This window comes from Helicoverpa zea, chromosome 24 (assembly GCF_022581195.2).
Source record: "Helicoverpa zea isolate HzStark_Cry1AcR chromosome 24, ilHelZeax1.1, whole genome shotgun sequence".
Lineage (NCBI taxonomy): Eukaryota > Metazoa > Arthropoda > Insecta > Lepidoptera > Noctuidae > Helicoverpa > Helicoverpa zea.
Window position 1 is genome coordinate 346,764 of NC_061475.1, and position 15,321 is coordinate 362,084.

Here is a 15,321-nt window from a genome sequence, read left to right on the forward strand (position 1 = left end):
GAACTATAATGTTGAAAATATTGGGTCCAGTATTCATACAAAAATAACATCCGAATTGAGAGGAAAGCCTTTTTGGAAAGTCCAATTTTCCAAATAGTCTTATTAGTCTTCGCAATCTTCTCTACAATTTTGAGCTTATGTAAACTGTCCTAGCATATGTCAAAGTTGCTATAAAATGCTTATAGTATACTGCTAGGTGTCCTTCCTAAGTTTAGAAGATCTATAATTGGCTGTGAACAGGCATTCAACAGATAAACTAACGTAACATTCAAGCTAGACTTCCTCAGAGTTCACTGAAGTGGAATGAACGCGTTAATCACATAATTATTGAACTTGGTTAACATGTTATCTAGTAATTAAAGGGTTCGCAACCTGAATTTGAAATTGTCCCTTTACCAAAGTACCTCAGTCTGTTTTCGCATATAGCCATAATACAGGTTTCATCAAATAACTTTGCAGCTCTGAAAAAGTAAAAAGTATGCCAGACGCTGGCTTTGCATCACCTCCCGAGCCTTTTTCCAACTATGTTGGGGTCGGCTTCCAGTCATACTGGATGCAGCTGAGTACTAGTATTTCACATTGCGCGACTGCCTATTTGACATCCTCAGCCCAATAACCCGGTCAACCCAATACCCCTATACCTCTAAGACCAGTTTCAGACCGATCCAGGAATGTATCTCGGGACTCTAAGGCAGTTGCATCTTTCTCAACCCGGCCAACATCCTTATACCTGCTATGAATCTATATGAAGCCTCTATCGGGTACAGAGGCTTCATACATGCGCAGTAGCATTGTATTCATGAAGCATCCGCGGTCTTTTTACAAAAAGTCGTTGTGTCTACAAAATACCTATAATATCATCAACCTAGTATCTAATTAAACAGAATTCGGTTCACTCTGATGAGGCATCGCTAATGCTCTGTTCACTAGTTCTTCCGCTCGGTGGAGCATCAAATTGTGTTAGCTGCATCCGATGCACTTTTGCCGAATACTCAGATCTGTATCGATGTTGTGGATTTGCGAATAATCGAGAGAGGGTTGTGAAGACATAAAGAGTAAAGTGTGACAATTAGACAATAGACAGCTCTTGTATCGAGGAGAGGCAGAGTTTGGAAGAATTGGGATAAAGGCAAAAGGATGACGATGTTTTGAGGCGGGCTGTAGGTCACTTTTTTATGCGGGTGCGCAGAGTAGTTACAGGAGACCAGGAGAAATTAAATTAATTAATATTCATTTGTGATTTAATATTAAATAGGGTAATTCATTCAACCTCACGTTGATTGGATCTTTTTCAAGTAATATGTTGTTTAAAAATCAGAGCTGAAAAATACGTCTAACACCTCCATGGTCATTTAAGCCGCTTTTATTCTGTTAGAAGCCTCATAAGTTATTGTTGAAAGAAGACATAATAGTCCAACAATTACGTTACAATGAGGAGCGTCAATTAGTAAATAATGTTTTACTGAGCAACTGATTATTTAAAGCAACCAACTGATGACTGAATGAGGGTTTTTGAAATTTTTTCTGCCACCGGGTGGCGCCACGTATGCGTCTGGTCCAAACAGCTGTCAAATAGTATGGAATTGTAGGTGCCGAACTTATTGTTTATTGAAATTCTGTTATATTGGAAGTGTTATTGATTTTATTATGGACTACGGTCAGAATAAGGTTTCCGAACTAAAAATTGAGCTAAGAGAGAGGGTGCAAAAGTCACTGGTAGTTGAAAAATTTGTTAACACAATATGATTTAGTTTTTTTTATTTACTCAACCTCAATAGTAAAACAATAATGCAGTGCTTTAATTATAAAATAAAAAAACCACTAAAATCGTTCACTATTCATAGTAAAGATAAGCACTTTGACAGTTACCTGGACCTGACGACTCAGTGCGCCACCTGGTGGACGCCATTTTAGAAAACCCTCATTAGCACAAATTACAAATACGTTCCAATAATAATTACTAGCTCCCGCAGTTTCGCCCACGCCACATGTGAACCACTTCGCGCATCCGGATAAAAGAAGCCTAAGAAGCCTTTCTCGATAAATGGGCTATCTAACACTGAAAGAATTTTTCAAATCAAATCGGACCAGTAGTTCCTGACATTAGCGCGTTTAAAAAACACACAAGCTCTTTTATTATCTATGTCACATAACTTCATGCCAAGAAGTCATAAGGTAAGCAGAGTGGGATGACTAGTCGGAAAACATTAAAATGTTATAGCGATCATAATAGTATATTACGGAGGTAATAAACAGTACTTAGAAGTTATGTCATATACTGCAATTTGTTACATCAGTAACGTGGATGAGAATATTCATAGAATTTAAATAGGTATGAACGAATTAATTCACATCGTGTATCGATAGATTATGGTAGGGAAGAGCTTTGAATCGAATCGATGTTTTGATCGATCGTAATCGAATGATTAGGAAAGTTCTCCAAGTAGAACACAAAAGTAATAATTTCAATTAAATTAAAATAAAAGATTTACTCACCGATACAGAAACCACTAAACACCGCAAGACAACACTACATGTCAAACCACCGTTATCACTCCAGTTTCGGCCTAACTGTCGCCGAAACTACAGGCTTTCGGCGAACCGATGGACTTTCGCCGAATATGTCGGCTAGTGACGAATGTAACGTTTGCCGGCAGCCGCTTGACAATCCGCAATGGAGCATTGAGGTCGCTTGGACATAACTCAATTACGGGTATTAACAATTTTCTACTAGGGATGGGAAGTGTCGAGGAGTGATTTGTCGATGATGACGATAGAAAAGCAAATGATGTGTTTAAAATAATAATTGTATTTTGAATAAAAAGGTACGCAGTTAATACTCGATAACTAGTAATTTGTGAATACTTGTACCTACATAGATAAATTGATGAGACTTATATAAAATAATTTTATTACTTTTATCTATACTACTACTTGTTACCTATTTTCGGTTATTTCATGAAGCTATTTTCGTCAGTACATAATAAAGTAGCGTCTACTCATACTTTAATTTCAAATGAAATATTGATGAGTGTAAGAAACAAAGAGCAATTGAGATATCGACAAAATCAACAGACTGATTAATGATCTCTATATTTACTCGAGAGCACTGACAGACAGTTTGCTTAACAATATATGAAAAATTAACTCTTTCTTCTTTCAACGTTATTGGCCTTTGCAGTTACTTCAAAAGTTCAAAACAATGAAGACGAATTCATAAAAAGCTAAGACATCATTCATTTTAATGGTTAAACAACGTAAATCTTTTTATTTTATGAGCTAATATTTAAACGTATTTAAAGTAAACATTTTCACAACCAGAGTTTCTTGACCGACGGCTGACCACAGAACTAATTTTGAAAGTAATAAATTTGACAGGCAACTGACGTTTCGTTCCCGAGTGGTGCCGCCATTACATGTCTGGATATACTGGTAAAGTCTTCATGTTCACGTTGAAAATTCAATTTATCGACGTTTATTTATCTGCTCACCGGAATTTGAAACAATTTGTTTAATTGATTAACGATCGATGGAATCATGGCCAATTTCCTTAAGCTATAAATTTTATGCTATATCTTTTTGTGTCGTGTTTTAATTTTCTTTGCAACAAAGAACATGATTATTTTCTCGGAGATGACCTTCCTATCCATATGTATGTATCCTAATGATTGAATGTAATTTTCATGATTTTGATTGGTCAACTCGATTAAGTACACATTTGTTTTTCACTAAAAATGAGAGGAGCATTTTCCAATAATTCAAACCATAAGAGTTATAGAAAATAAGTCTAGAAAATAAAGATCTATCTTCATTGCTGCCAGTTGTTATTACCTTCAAATCTATCGACAATGACACACAAACTAGCCCCCTCGTCCCATCACTAGTGTTTTCTTTAATCCTACATAAGCTGTCGCGGGCCTGGATTTTATTTTCATTAATTTTCTACACAAGAGTTTTATTATAGGGCGCCATTTATTTGATAGTCTCCAAGGATAGTGCGGTCACGCGAATTTGTGGTACACACGAAGAATAAAGAGGTACGTCTTGTTACTTCTTTTGTGCGTTCTACTTTCACTTGTTTATTTATTTATTTTTTAATAATTGTCTTTTATATTTTTTTTAATGTTTTTAATGTATTAATATCTTATGGTGTAGCGTTCAATTTAATTCAGACTTTTATTACATATTTTTCATGATTTTATTTACAAACGATAGCACATACCTTAACTATACGGAATCATTGGTTTAGCGGTTCCAGATGAGAAATTAAGTAGCGTTTATAATGTAAAATCTTGCTATTATATTTTTCTCTAAATAATACTGGATATTTTGATAAAAAAGTAAAGGAAAAATGTTATTGTGACAGCAGTAGGTATAATGGCGTCCACGGTCGTTTTCGGCCACGGCGGCTGCTCTCACTTAAGGAGATCAGCCAGCTGCGCAGGACATATTATAGTGCACGAGCATTTGCGCAGACACAAGTGCACTCCCTATTCCTTCACTCTCATAACCCGATGGGACGGCAATCCGACACGACCGGAAAGAGATCAGGCGCAGGACCGACATTTACGTGCTCTCCGATGCACGGGTGAATTAATCACCAACTTCCAGACTACGGGCTGCTTTGTGAAAGTTTAAGAAAACCCACAAAGCGATTTCGGCTCGACCCGGGAATCGAACCCGAGACCACGCGCACAGCAGCCGCGCTTGCGACCACTAGACCAACGAGCAGTAGGTATATGAGTCCCATAAGACATGGTACCAATAATAAGGTTGGGTTTCACACGTGTCGATAATCGGCGATATAGTTTTGTTTCTATTTGTAATACATGTGTATTATTAACACGCAACTAAGCTAATTAGTGCCAAGGAGAGGCGTCATTAGTACCCATAAACCATGTTTAACTGTAGGTATTATTGACTTACTACATAATAATAATAATAATAGCATTAACGCACGCTGTCACGCAACATCAATCATCTCCCATTATATGTAAAAAATATTAAATATAACTAAACTGGACGATTTTGGATAACATTTCATGGTTAATTATAAAGAAAAATCTAACATTTGTAAAAATAAACTACTAAATTTAACTACTAAAATGAAGAATTATGAAAAAAAGGGCCCGAAAAAAAATGTGTCAAAATGTGACAACTGTCAACAACAACAATAACAATATTATGAACAAATAAAATGGAAATTAATGGGAAGAGATGATCACACGAGCAGCGTCTAGACGGAATGTACGCCCACCACCCCCGGAATCGTCGCTCAGCTCCGCCTCGCCGCCGCCGGACCCCGGACCACCAGTGATACCGGCGGCTGCAGCTGCGTCGAGCTCGAGCGACGAGTACTTCTCTCCGCCAACGTCGCCACCACCTGTGCGTCGGCAGGGGAGACGCCGGCCACCGACGGGCTTGGGATCGGGGGACCAACAGGTCCCTAGCAGGGTCCCCGCTACCGGTGGTTGTGTGCAGCGCATGAGATGGACTCAGAAAATGAACGAGAACGTCATGCGCGCATACTACGGGTCCACAGAGGGAGGAACTAACCTCACTGCGTACCGTGATAGGATGCTGTCTCTGTTTCGGGTACTAGAGCCAGCCGTCAACGTCTCTGCCCAACGACTGTCGGATCAGGTGCGGGTTATCCAGCGCAATCACAGACTGGACGACGCCGCACTTGATCGGCTGCGCTTAGAGATGCTGGGCAGCCCTATGGTCACCACCTCGTCACAGGCCGCGGTACCACCGCCACCTCCAGGCGAAATCACGCCGCGGTCCGATTTTGTTGAACGGGATGAGGATGATAGGGTTGAAACGGTAAGTACCCAGTGCAATGAACAGGTGAGGAGTGCTCTGGAGGATGCGATTCTGGAGTTTAGATACTCACCCGTCGAAAGCCGACCACGACTACCACGCTTGCCTATGCACAGACAAAATAGGGCCCTGGTGTGTGCTCTGGATTCGCTGTTGGAAAAATATTTTGAAAACAGCGAAGACCTCCTTGATACACACTCAATTATGTATTGCGCGGCTGTTGCTGCATGTCGTGTGGCTAATGTCAAATTCCCTGACAAGGACAGAGCCACACGACCAAAGTTAGCGGTACCAGCCTGGCAATGCAGGATTGAGCGTCGTATCGAGGGGGCCAGAGTACTCATTGGCAAACTATATTGCTTCAGGGAGGGTAATACCCGACCACGGGTGATGCGCTTTGTGAGGCGTGCATTTGTGGGGACTGGACTCAGTCCTCATGAATATATGTCACGTGTCACAGAGCGCATCGACTTCCTGAGGCAAAAAGTCTGTGCATGGGCGAGCCGTATTCGAAGGTATAAACGACGGGTAGAACGTTACACCCAGAATCGTATGTTCCAGAGTGACCAAAGGTGGGTATATAGAACTTGGGAGCAACCTGAGCAATGCGTGATGGACGGGAGCCGACCGGATGATGATGCCACAAACATGTTTTGGCGCAACCTCTGGTCGACGCCCGTCTGTCACGAGGAGGGTGACTGGACACGTGATGTTGAGCGAGAGTGTGAAAAAATACCAGAAATGGAAGAGGTTAATATTACCTCCTCCGACGTAGCCTATGCAGTCCGTCCGATGCAGAATTGGAAATCACCAGGGCCGGACGGACTGCACAATTTCTGGTTAAAGTGGCTGCAAAGTTCGCACCCCTGTTTAGCATCACAGTTTCAGTCATCCTTAGAAGCCGGGTCGCTCCCACAGTTTCTAACAACAGGGATTACCCACCTGCTCCATAAATCAGGTAGTACCGCGGAACCCAAAAATTATAGACCGATCACTTGTTTACCGACGGTCTATAAACTTCTTACATCTATTTTGAGATTAAAAATAAATCAACATATTGAAAAATATTCAATTATGTCAACTTCTCAAAATGGATGTAAGAAGGGGTCCTGTGCTACTAAGGAGCTGCTCCTCACTGATATGGTCATCAGCCAACAGGTTCGGCGATCCCGAAAGAATTTGTCGACATGTTGGATAGACTATAAGAAGGCCTACGACTCGGTCCCCCATACATGGCTTAAGAGGGTACTGGAGTTGTATAAAATAAACTCAACTCTACGCGCCTTTCTTGCGTCATGTATGGAGCAATGGAGAACGGTTCTTCACTATCCAGGATGTCGAGAAATTGAAGGGACCGGCGATCCTATTAAGATCGAGCGGGGAATTTTCCAGGGTGACAGTTTGAGTCCACTTTGGTTTTGCCTGGCCTTGAACCCTCTGAGCACATTGCTAGAGGGCTCGGGGTTGGGCTATCCTTTGCGGAGAGGGGGTCAGGTTATATCCCATTTGCTTTACATGGACGATCTGAAACTGTTTGCCACCACAGAATTGCAGCTGATGAAGCTACTGAAGGTCACTGAAACTTTCAGTAGTTGCATCAGGATGGAATTTGGTGTGGACAAATGTGCAGTCATGCATGTAAATCGAGGGGGAATTGTGGAATCTGAGGGAGTACAACTCTCAGATTCTATAAACCTGAGATCACTCTCCGCAAACGATACATATAAATACTTGGGTATGGCGGAGGGGTTAGGCATCAATGTGGCTGTCATGAAACAGTCATTACGGGAGCGTTTCTTTGGCCGCCTGAATAAGGTCCTGAAAAGTTCCTTATCGGGAGGCAACAAGGTTCGCGCCTTTAATGGTTGGGTCATGCCAGTCCTGATGTACTCTTTCGGCATACTCAAATGGACTCAAACTGAATTGGACGCCCTGGATAGGAAAGTCCGCACACTGCTGACCGCAGAACGAATGCATCACCCACGATCGTCAGTGATGAGACTGTACATCCCACGGAAATGTGGAGGCCGAGGCTTTTTAAATGCAAAGACGCTCCACAACCGCGAGGTGTGCAGTCTCAGAGAATATTTTCTCAAAAGCGACGTGGGTATGCACCGTGATATGATGGCAGTGGACAGAGGACTCACCCCGCTGTCGTTGGCAAATGAGAACTGGCGCAAACCTGTCGTACTAACTACCCACGATCGCAGGGAGGTATGGCAGAGCAAACAGCTACACGGACGCTTCTTCGGGGCTCTTCATGGCCCCGATGTAGACTTCAAAGCGTCCGTATCTTGGCTACGCTTCGGTGACTTGTTTGGAGAAACCGAAGGGTTTGTATGTGCAATTATGGACGAAGTTATCCTTACGAATAACTACCGGAGATATATCGTGAAAGACGGGACGGTTGACATATGTCGGGCATGTCACCATCCGGGTGAGTCTATCAGACATATTATATCTGGTTGTTCTCGTTTGGCTAATGGTGAATATTTGCACAGACATAATCAAGTGGCCAAGATCATCCACCAGCAGCTTGCTCTGCAATACAACCTTGTAGACCTTGAGGTACCGTACTACAAGTATGCACCCGACCCAGTTCTCGAAAAGGACCATATCACGTTGTACTGGGATCGATCTATCATCACTGACAGGACTATTGTAGCCAATAAGCCTGATATTGTGGTGATAGATCGATTAGCGCGCCGCGCGATGATAGTCGATGTCGCCGTTCCGCATGACGAGAACCTTGTGAAAGCTGAGAAAGAGAAACAAATAAAATATCTCGACTTAGCGCACGAGGTTGTCGCCATGTGGAGTGTCGACACGGCTGTTGTTGTGCCGATTGTCGTTACGGCCAATGGTTTAATAGCCAAGAGCCTCGACGAACACCTCAGGAGGCTCTCGTTGGGCGGCTGGATCAAGGGACTGATTCAGAAGGCAGTACTCCTTGATACGGCACGTATTGTGAGGAGGTTTCTGTCTCTGGGACCCTAACCACCGGTACCTTGGACCCTGTGCCCGATATCGGTGGCAACCTATTTTTTATATTTTTAAATGTTTTTTATTTTTATATTTAATATTTAAAAATGTAAATTATATGTTCTAAATAAATAAATGACTTGAAAAAAAAAAATAATAATAGAGAAGTATTCCAGTGTTCGGAAAATAATAGACATGTTAAATAGACAGGAATCATGTGCCTAGCCTTTTCCCGACTATGTTGGGGTCGGCTTCCAGTCTAAATGGTTGCAGCTGAGTAGGTACCAGAGTTTTACAAGAAGGAACTGCCTATATGACCTAATCAACCCAGTTACCCGGGTAATAGTAATTGTAGAGCAAATTATAAAAAAAAGCATTTTTTTTGCGACGTTACCAAATTCTTTTTTACCTATAAGAACTCTAAGCCAGGCCAACTGAATTTAAACTCTCACCAAAGCAACAGAAAAAAATATAAACAACCAATTAATTTTCAACCACCAACAATTTTCCATCACGATGATTTTCCATAAAAAAAACTAGGCCAATAAGTCTTCATTAAAATATTGATGATAGAACATTATTATTGAATAGCTGTCCTTAGGGGATCACCTCATTACATTATTACGTTTACCCGTGGGAGACGCGGCCACTCTGCGAAATTAGTTAAACAGTCATATGTGAATTATTTCGTGCTTCTATCTAGTTAAATGTTGAACGTGAAAAGGACAGTGTTTGTTTGGATGGTGTTTTTAATCTATTAGGCTGGTGAAAATTATGCAGTAGTAGCATTTTTTGAGCTTGAGCTAACAATTTTTTGAAATAAAGTTAAGTGCAACAGGTAACCATTTTGAAAAATAAATACAGAAGCTAGCGACTCGTTTACATCAGATAAAAACCACTGGCATGTGAAAAGGTAATTAATTTAATAGCAGGAGCAATGTAAAAATATCCTCTGAAAACGAATGAAGCCGAACAAGAAGACTAAATACTCATATACATATTAATTCAAAGTTAAAAGATTCAGGGATCACTTCAGCATTAATGTCATCTTAACATTACATTTCTGAATGTCTATTATTAATAAAAAAAAAAATCGACCTGGATGCGTGTGGAAATCTCCTTCGAAACTATCAATTTAAAACGACTCCCTTCATGTAGTCATCACGTGAAATCAACAATGACTTTGACAACTTGAACTTGACGATATTAGAGTTAGCATCACGTTTATAAGATCAACCTTCTCAACTTCATACAGGCAAAAACCTTCACTAGTACCCTTTAAATACAGTTAAAATTCAACTGGCAAAAGTATTTAGTGATAAGGACGACAGCTGTTGAGCAAAATTGGATTCTGTTGTTGAAGATATAAGGTATGTTTTAGGTGAAAAGGTGGTTGTTTAGGTCTAAACAGATAGACGTAAGCCCGTCCTTTCAGTAAGGCTTCATCGCATTAGGCACGAGTAGGCAGGAAATCTTTTGTGGTCGTGTGTTTGTGTTTAATCATCACTGCTAATTGTTTTACTGATAGCACTGGCTAGTATCATAGTAACGCTTGGTAACTAAATCAAGAATCATGACCTACTAAAGCTAATTAAAAACGCTAAACCCTATAAAAAGCAAAAAATAACTTTTAACACTACGTAAGTACCAACTAAAGCATGTCAGACTAAACTAAATTTTGTCGTGTCGGGGGACCGACTCTAATTTATTAGCCTAACGTTAGAAGTAATTAAATATATACTACTTATAACTGTGTATATAATTTTGTTTTATACGAATGTTGTAATTAGGTAGGCATCATTTGATTTATGTAAGTATTTTTGAAGGTAAAGAGCGGTCCCCCGACACGTCAAAATTTAGTTTAGTCTGACATGCTTTAGTTGGTACTTACGTAGTGTTAAAAGTTATTTTTTGCTTTTTATAGGGTTTAGCGTTTTTAACCTTTTGTCATACTAATTGCGTACTTTTTTTGGGTCGGGGGTTTTTTTAAATTTATAATTTAATTTTATTTCATGCTTTTTGAAGGAGCTCCTTAATTTGTTCTTCTTTCAGTTAATTTCTTTTATTTTAAGATGGGGTCGCTCTATGCGATCTCGGACAAAGGATGCTGTTTAACAATCCTCATAACATACTGGCTCTGGGAGAATTGCACAGATTGAGGAAACATAAACCTTTGGTCATTCTAGATTTTCAGCGAAGATATAAATCGGTTTATCCGTTTCATTCCGGCATTCCAGGGTTTCATCCGCCACATCCCATTTCCAGTATCAGATTCTCGTCAATTGAAGAGAACTAGTCAAGACAAATTCAACGTGCCCAAACTCGATGGGTTTACTAAAAGGCAGTTCAGGGTTACGTCTCCTACCTTCGTGCCCTAACAGCAGACCAGCTCGGTGGTTCCAGAAGACATTAGTGTTTCAAATTTCAGATCCCACACATGCTTGCAAGTAAACTGAGCGTGTAACATTCTTCTCACACCTAACAAACGAGCTGATGACCTTGAAGACCTGAACCGATTTCCACCAAACATAGCTAAGAACACTCCCGAATGACACTCCTTTTAAACAAAAAAAACCGCATTACAATCGGATCATCCGTTTGGGAGCTACGATGCCACATACACACACACACACACACACACAGACACGTCAAACTTATAACACCCCGTCGTTTTTGCGTCGGGGGTTAAAAATCGAAAATAATATCGTCAATGAAGAAAGTATTGATGGAAAAGTTAATCTAGAAGAAAACTAAGTGTCTAGGTAATAAAACGCTGAAGAATACGTTGTCAAAATCGGATTAGCAGTTTATGAGCTTCCATCAGATAATGACGACTAAACTCATTAGTTGTTACCCTTCTCTTCACGTGACGTGTAGGTGACTGAGCAAGCATTTACAATAAGTAACTTTAGTATGATAAGTTAAGCCTCAAGTAAACATAATTACAAATTGTAAATAAATAAAGAAAATGGAAGGAACTAGAAAATGGCAACAACAACCATTTTATAAGGAACTGGAAAGAGTGATTATGAAATAGACACAATTGTTTACTTTGATTGTGGCAATGGCTGATTATCATGTTTTATAATACTCCCTAAATCAATAGCAGGCAAATTCATGGATACCTTTATTCTTTTAGAAAAGGAATATCTAGCAGTAACTGTAAACCATTCAAAACAAAGTAAAATATAACATAAATAATATAACCACTCACCTAGGCCTCCTCGCCGAACTAGGGAACTTGAGGATCCCCGCAGACTTCCTCCTATCTTTCACCATGGGCACCATCAGCAGATCTTCTTCATCAGTCTCCGAACAGCTGTCCAAGTTCACCAGCGCCGGAGCCGAACCCCGGCGGTTAGAGTTCTTAGGCACTTCTAACATCTCCCTAATCACTTCACAATATTTACACGCATTCGCTTCAGCCATATACGCTTTCGTTATAGCGTAAGCATAGTTCTCTAAAAAGCACTTGTGACACCCAGGCACATAGTTCGTTTCAAGATCTGTTGACTCCTCACTTGGTTCTTGAGTTAAGTTGTTCTTCTTCTCCATAACCACTAGACTTGTTTCTTTGTTTCTCTTGTGTTCGTCTTTGTGTTTGTGTTCGGTTTTGTGTTTGTGCTCTCCCTTGTGCTTGTGTTCGTCTGTGTGCTTCTTTTCCTTGTGTTTATATTCTTTGTGCTTCTTCTCTTCTTCTTCTAACTTTTTCTGTCGTATCTCTTTCAAGCATTCAGCTTGATCGTTGTAGTACTCGACGCATTGTATTCTTTCCTGTTTGGACGGTTTCGTTGGACTTTTATCTTTCTTCTTCTTTTTATGAATGTTTACGTTAAGAGGTTCTATCCTCAATGATTTCATCTGTTTTATTATATGTTCGTGGACGTACGGGTACGAGACGTCGTCGTAACTCGTCGTATTGGCAGTGTTCTGTTCCTTCACTATTTTGGCACTTACATCGTTGTCTTTGTTTTTAAATGCTATTTTTTCATCGTGTTTACTAAATTCTTTGATGTCAGTATCCCCGTTCATTTTACGAGCTTGTTTTACTGTGCACTTTTGTGATGACGAGTCTTCGTCCAGACATGTTTCGTAACCGTCAATCTCGTGATCTATATACAATAGGGAACTATTCTCTTCCTGGACGGATATTCTTGTAGTTGCATCGAAGAAACTAACTGTATCTTCGTTTGGAGAGTTGAGACACTCTTTCCAACTTTCATCGCTTTTAACTTTAACTAATTCTTTATCTATTTTCACATCGCTTTCTTTCCAGTACTTGTCAAAACTTATTCTTTCTAAACCAGTTGGAGTGACTGCGAAAACCATTTCGTCTGACGTTGAAATATCTTTGCTCTGCTGTTTAGATAAACACCGCTCTCCATCTTCTTTCCTATCGGCGGATTTACTTCTAGTATCGGGAAGTTCTCGAGGAGCAACTAACACATCATCTTCAGTTATTGTCATATCATCATCATGTTCATCTAAAGACTCCTCAGACTTCGAATACTTCATCTCTGTCACTCCATTGATTTTGATTTCGGACTTCGAATTTGTAATTACATCACTTTTAATTTTCTTACAATCTTCAAGGCTGAGATCTCCTAACGCTGATAGTTCATCGTCTTTTATAGAAGCTTCTTCAGGTTCGAGACATATTTGTACTACTTCGAGTCCTTCTCCGTACTCTTGGAGACATTCGTGGAAGGAATCCATGCCAGTGTGATCATCCGACGCGAGGGAGTTAATACATTCCTGTGGAACAAGTAGGTATTATTGATAGCTGACAATAAAACGACGAAGTGTAAACTACTTAAGATTTTATGTGTGTTTGGAGTGGATGGCTTACGATCAGTATTCTGGAACGGGAATGAACAGATGGTGGTCTTTATTGTTTGTTTTTTCATTAGCTACCGAAGTAGGAATGCTCATCAAATGAACAATGAAGAAGTTAATTTAAGAGTACCAGATTCCTACAATTTATATAGTAACTATATTTCTGGCTGTTTTTTAAATACTTGTCAACTTTAAACAGCAGTGAAATGGAGATTTTTTAATTTTTTTAATGAATAGTTTTTGAATATATCATAGTCAACACGTTTAAAAATATTAAGTGAACATAACTAAGTTGGACTGAATCGAGTGTAGAAGCATTTTTTAGACTGTTTAAAGATTTCCAACAGAAAATATCTCAGATGGTCATAAATTATTAATTAAAATATTGAAACTCATAAACAATACCTAGTCAGTTGATTAGTAATATTCCGTTTATAACAAAACAACGCAAACTACCAAGAAATACCATAAAATACATGGGTAAACTAGGAATAGAAATAAAACCCATACAAATGATGTGCAACGTATATTTAGCGACACAACGAAGCGTAGCAACAAGGACGTAAGCGACGGACAGGCGTATCTACCGACATTTATAGTAACTTAGAAACATTTGTTTTCAAGCCTAGAATTTTGTGAAGAGCTATTACTTTGGAAAAAGTAGCATTTTGAAACTACAAGATTTCAATAATATTGAAGAGAACATCGTATAGTGCCTTAGGGCTATGGATTTTTCGAAAGAGTTACCGCGGCGCTGAACTTAAGAAGGAACATGGTGGGTTTTTGTCAGTAAGAGTCTGACACTCCTTCACGTTGCACCCACAGCGAAAGGAGTCATTTGATGATATCTTATAAAAAGGATGGTGCCTTATAGTCGCAATAACCCTTCATTACAATATTTTTCTTTTAACTAAAAATATTTTCACATTAAATTCTTGACCGTTATTTGAAGCTTACTAGTTTGAGATAGGCACCTACGTGTTTTCCGCTTTTATCTCCGTCCTTTTCTACCCCATATCTTGCATCTCTCTCGCACACCGACCAGTTTCACTCCCCACCAGGCAGGAGGCGACGAGTGTTCTCGGCGGCCACAGTTCGTCATTGGCGTCTTGTTTTCCGCCCGAGAAGGTTGTCTAACCAACCGCTGTAGTATTTCGTTGAAAAATAAACTCAGTGCTCTCGCAGAACACAGGTGAGTTTATAATATTTTATACAATTTGTTAACGGTTTTACCGTTCGATATTCGATTTTGCGAAATCAAGTGTTAATATTTTGTACATCTACCCCTTTTTTGTCACGAGTTTCTTCCGTGTACTTTTTTTTTTCAGTAATTTGTTTTCAGAATGAGTGACTTATAAAGCAAATACAGATGCGGTAAATAATAAAGCTACCACAGCCCGTGCACGTGACTATGGAAAAGAAAGCAAGCCCGAAGTTCCTAAGGCACCTGTGGCCCTAGTTCAATCCTGCAAGGCGTTCAACGGTTTGACAAAAAAGAATGGTGTGAGGTGCGGTCCAACCAGCATCTCCTTAGTTCGGACTGATCACTACCGCACTTGAAGAGGGCTGATGGTGTCAAGAAAGCTTTTCGGCCGTGAAAGACTTGGTACGCTCCCCTCGGACTACCAGTAAGTCTGTTAGCCACCTCCCATGGGGGTCGGCTCATTATCACGGCGTGTG

The 15,321-nt window shown here is 40.0% G+C and overlaps 1 protein-coding gene across 1 annotated transcript in view; it reads right to left on the bottom strand.

Annotated features, from left to right (window-relative positions):
* LOC124642299 overlaps positions 1-15,321 on the bottom strand; it is a 169,673-nt gene that overhangs the window by 82,733 nt on the left and 71,619 nt on the right. The window contains exon 18 of the mRNA XM_047180665.1: positions 12,020-13,560. Within this exon, the coding sequence (XP_047036621.1) occupies positions 12,020-13,560 (1,541 nt within the window). The remainder of the gene's footprint in view (positions 1-12,019; positions 13,561-15,321) is intronic.